This window comes from Eurytemora carolleeae, unplaced genomic scaffold (assembly GCF_000591075.1).
Source record: "Eurytemora carolleeae unplaced genomic scaffold, Eaff_2.0 scaffold334, whole genome shotgun sequence".
In the NCBI taxonomy this organism is placed as follows: domain Eukaryota; kingdom Metazoa; phylum Arthropoda; class Copepoda; order Calanoida; family Temoridae; genus Eurytemora; species Eurytemora carolleeae.
In genome coordinates this window covers 172,715-177,611 of record NW_019396897.1, presented here as the reverse complement: position 1 = coordinate 177,611, position 4,897 = coordinate 172,715, and the positions used below count along the sequence as shown (strand labels likewise).

The following is a 4,897-nucleotide window of genomic DNA, read 5'->3' as shown; positions in this document are numbered from 1 at the left end:
TTAAAAAGGAAAAAATAGTGAATATGCTTGAGAAACAGACTGTATTCGCAATATTTTGTAAATAGAATAAGAAACATGTCTTGTACGTATAACCCCCCCCCCACCACCAGTTTAAGGCCAAGATAATATGAATTTTTCTTTTTCTTTTGTTTTAGAGAACCGTCCTCTTGAAAATTAGATCACCCTTTTCCACATTTCTTACAGAATCCAATTTATTTATAAAATGTATCCTCAAATGTATCCTCAAATGTATCCTCAAATGTATCCTCAAATGTATCCTCAAATGTAGGCTCATCCAACAAACAAGATTTAAGATTTGTCACATCTATTTTTGCGAGGTTATAAGCGTAACTTGTATTTTATTATGTAAACTCTCTCTTAAAGTACTTTCCAAAGTTCCATCCTCATGCATAAACAGTGAAATATAAAGACGACTTTACACTCAAGCTGTAATTTTAAATAGTCCAATAAACATGAAACACATGTTTAGTTAATACAGGCCCACTTAAATTACTTATTTAATTTTCAAACTACTGGTAAAACTATTTGTTTGTTTTTAACAAGATCAAATACTCATGATTGTTAAATATCGTCTTCCTTTTCCACAGTTGTATTGGTCCCACTGAAATGTTTCCCCTTTAACCTTTATCAATACAAGCTCGTGTGCACAATTCCCTGTTTCAGTTTCTATTTTCCTCTTTGCTTCCCCCTTTCCACACGGTAATTTCTATTTTTTATTCTTTTTCTGAGACCCCCGCCCCCCCCCATCAAAAATCCCTCCCTCCCTTATCCTCAAATTTATTTGTAGAAAACCCTTGCACCTATTGATATTGAGACGATTAATCATCTTATACTGTTATAAATACGTAGACTGAGTTTAGGGGAAAAAAATATAATTTGTTAGAAATATAACAGAGAGTTTTTGAGTTCATGAAAATTTGAAGGAAACAATGATGGTTATTTTTTATTTATTTTTTTACCAAACTCTAAAAAATACTGATTTCATATAAACCAAGTTTTTTTTGAATGAATGACAATTTTGAAGAAAAAAATTCTATATTCGTTTTAAAAAATCATCATAGTTGTGAGCAAATTTTGCTAACAAGTTTTTTTTATGAATAGGGTAGGGTGGAGAACGGTCAAATGGCGGGTCGGTGTTTCAAAAAATTAGAAATGGTAATAACTGTTTTATTAATTACGCTACATGGCTAAGACTTATATATTTTGTTAGGCCTTGAAAAATGGATATAACAGCATGTATCATATGTTAATATTTTTCGAAAGTAAAAATAACTATTTCTAATTTGTTTCTTAGTGAGCAGGCCAAATTCTAATCTAAACTGAAGAAATATACCTTAGTTAATATAGAAACTCCGCTTTGATTAAAGTGTAGAGTAAAATTGCGTCCTCGTTGAAAAATATGGGCTGAGATTGTACCTCGGTATTTGGTAAAGATTGATTAATAGCTTATTTGATAGCTACGCTTGTGTCCCTGTGTGACATTAAGAGCTCGATTGGGAGCTTGTTTGATAGCTAAACTGTGTCCTCGTTGAAACATACGGACTGAGATCATACCTCGGTAATTGATATAGATCGATTAATAGCTTGTTTGATAGCTACGCTTGTGTCCCTGTGTGGCAATTAGAGCTCAATTAATAGCTTGTTTAATAGCTAAACTGTGTCCTCGTTGAAACATATGGGCTGGGATCATACCTCGGTATTTGATATAGATCGATTAAAAGCTTGTTTGATAGCTACACTTGTGTCCCTGTGTGGCATTTAGAGCTTGATTAAAAGCTTATTTGATAGCTACGCTTGTGTCCCTGTGTGGCATTTAGAGCTCGATGAATAGCTAGTGGCCGTATTGACACCGATGGATAACGAGATCGCGTCCAGTTGTAGTGGCGTTGATAGTTCACAGGATTGTAGCCGTGTGGATCGTGTCCTGGTTGACATTGATAGCGGACGGGTTGTACCTGGAAAGATACGTTTTGAGAAATTGTCATGGAGTAGGCGTTTACTACAAACCTATACTCAACTTAGAACTTCAAACGAAGCTAATAACATTCATGTTGTCCTACCGAGTTCCCCAATCAAAAGTTGAGACTAATCGGTCCAGGGGTTCTTGAGCAATAGATCGGATATCCAACCAAACAGACACACCATATTTTATATATAAAAAAAGAAATTAATAAAATACATGTAATGTCGAAAAATTATCTATATTTTATAACCATATTTCTTAAACAAATAAAAATATTAGAAGGAAAAGAAGAAAAGTTTGAAAAATAACGGGGATTCGTGAACATAAAAAAAGAGAAATTGAAAAAAATAAAAATGTTTGAATGAGAAAAATAATGGAGAGTTAATAAAGGGCTTATTATGCTACTTTTCAGTTATTATAGATTTAGATTTTTCCTCTTCATTCTCCAATTTCAACTTTTTAATTTTTATCTTTGGTTTAATAATTATCTGCATTTTGTTTGAAATTACTTTAGCTTTCTTTTTTTCACTCTTTTTGCCTATCTCTGAATCCTTTAATTTTTTACTGCTTGGAGTAGTTTTTACTTTTAGGGATTTTTTCTTCAAATTTGATCCCTTGGGACTTTCAGTGTCTGGAGATATGGATGATCCAGAAAGGTTTTCTTTGCGGTTTCTGGATATTTTAGACGATATTCTTCTAGCGCTTGAAGGTCTACTACTGCTATTGCTGGATTGACGAACACTTCTCTCGCTTTGATCTGTTTGCACTTCTGACATTGTTTTCTTGATAATATCCCATTTAGTTTTATCCTTTTCAAGCATTTTACTTTCATCTCCTTGTCTCTCTGGGTTACTGGATGGTCTAGGGGGTTCTTCATCTATACTTGGTGTTTTCTGTCCTAGTCGACTAGTCTGCAGTGCTTTATCCGCACGTATTCGTAAATTGTTTAGATTTCTCCGACTTAGACCAAAAAGTAAACCGTCCACTGAACCAGATCTAGGCTTCCCAGAATCAACCTAAATATAGAAAATACAAAGGGACTGTTAGCGTAATTTCAAGTGACCTTCCATTTAAAAAGGGACATTCCTGATTCACAACGGTACACTTTAAACCTTTCATTGATCAAGGCCGGATAACGGACTTTTACTTTTGTAATTACGCTTGTAGTTGTTGGATACTTTGATAGCAAGCTATTTCTTATTTAAGGAATATTGATATTTACTTTCTAGAATTAGCAGAAATTAAATATTCACATTCTAAAATATAATTTTCTGGAATTTCTAGAAATAAATGTTACTTCAGCCGCGTTGAAATCACACAGTACGCTAGCGAACACTCAGGTTTGCGGCTTTTTACTAAGTATTTCAGAGATATTCATAATTAGTTCTCTGTCCACGATTATCAGTCAAAGGTTTAAAGGGTACCGTTGTCAATCTAGGATGCCCCTTTTTAGATGGAAGTTAACTTGAAATTCCGATTTACAGCCCCTTTAACAATCCAAAAAGCCTGTGATAAACGATGATCTATCTATATATCTGTTTTTCAGTCCGATGGAGAAAATCTCTTGGTATATTTAGAGCTTCTGATAAATATTAACTGTATCGTTGTGAATAAATGATAGCACTTATTGAATCGAAGGTTGCGTTGACAACCCCTTATTATTTTTGTTCTGAGTTAAAATTCAATTTATTAAAAGTTTTAACAACGCCTGATCAAGATTGCAAATATTATTCTCGGTAATTTCTCAATATACAATTTTTGGACCATGTGGCCGCAGCGCTCGGCCCAGAAAGTGTCTTAACCTAACCTAACCCTAAATAAATACTAATTTAATTAAAAATTGTTGAAAAAGTGGTCATGTACAAAATTTATAGGAGGGGGGAGGGGGGGGGTCCAAAAATCGTTCACTAGGACAGACCCTTATATCGAAACGTACATCATTACTTTGATCTTCAAGAAGGGATGCATGCTGACTACGACGAGTTGTCTAAGTCATAGTTTGTTTACAATTTGTACTTTGTATGAAAGATATGAAATGTACTTTTTGTTTCTTGCTAATTTTGACTTTTGATTCAGAAACTAAATTTAGGATTGCAGAATTCATTTCAAAATAATTTAACTTTATTCCTTATTTTCATTCTTTTTATAATTTTTAATCTTATGAAAACTTAATCTGTTTATGTAATTTTCACAAACTTTTTATAAGATTAATCTTTCCTAACTGTTTACCTTTGATCTGAGAATCTCTAGGTTTTTAACTAGGTTAGGGTTCTGAACCTCCTACAACAAATAGAAATATAGTAGACTAAATTAATGACTCCTAAACCTGCAAATAGTAAATAATTTATAGGACCTGTTTTATAATTGTAGAAATAATATCCTTCATAGAACGAGTGGCATGGCCAATTCACGATAAATCCCTTTAAAACACTAACAGAGAACCAATTTTGAATTGGAGACATGTCACTCTGGAAAGGGAATAAAGACTGTTCATCCTTTTGAAATCGGCTCAAGAGGATATATCTCACCATCAAATAAGGCGATTCTAAAGAAACTGAATAAGTTCTGCAAACCCAGTGTTAGTTTCAAAGCAATGTGTGGAAATCTATCAAGCCTTGCTGTACTGTCATCATACCACATTTTTAGAAAACGAAAAACACTAGACTGGGATCAAGAAACCCCTTTTCTGAAAACCACCTCTGAATAGCTAAACTATACTCATGCTAAAAGTCTTGTATTGCACCTGTTTTGGCAAACCCTGTAAATTTTAAAATGCGATATCCAGACAAAAGAGTATTAGTTTGTAAACTTTTATATTGTTCAATGTAATTTTGCTTTAGACAAATATAAATGATAAATATATGAAGGGGGGTATACTAGAAAGGGAATGAAGACGAGTATATGAAGGGGGGG

At 33.4% G+C, this 4,897-nt stretch overlaps 1 protein-coding gene across 1 annotated transcript in view; it reads right to left on the bottom strand.

Moving 5' to 3' along the window:
• Positions 1 to 2,299: 2,299 nt before the first annotated feature.
• LOC111709892 (cytosolic carboxypeptidase 2) overlaps positions 2,300 to 4,897 on the bottom strand; it is a 37,928-nt gene continuing 35,330 nt past the window's right edge. Inside the window, exons 16-17 of the mRNA XM_023483829.1 lie at positions 4,214 to 4,264; positions 2,300 to 3,000 (exon numbers count right to left, since the gene is read on the bottom strand). Coding sequence (XP_023339597.1) covers positions 2,386 to 3,000; positions 4,214 to 4,264 — 666 coding nt within the window. The 3' untranslated portion in view covers positions 2,300 to 2,385. The remainder of the gene's footprint in view (positions 3,001 to 4,213; positions 4,265 to 4,897) is intronic.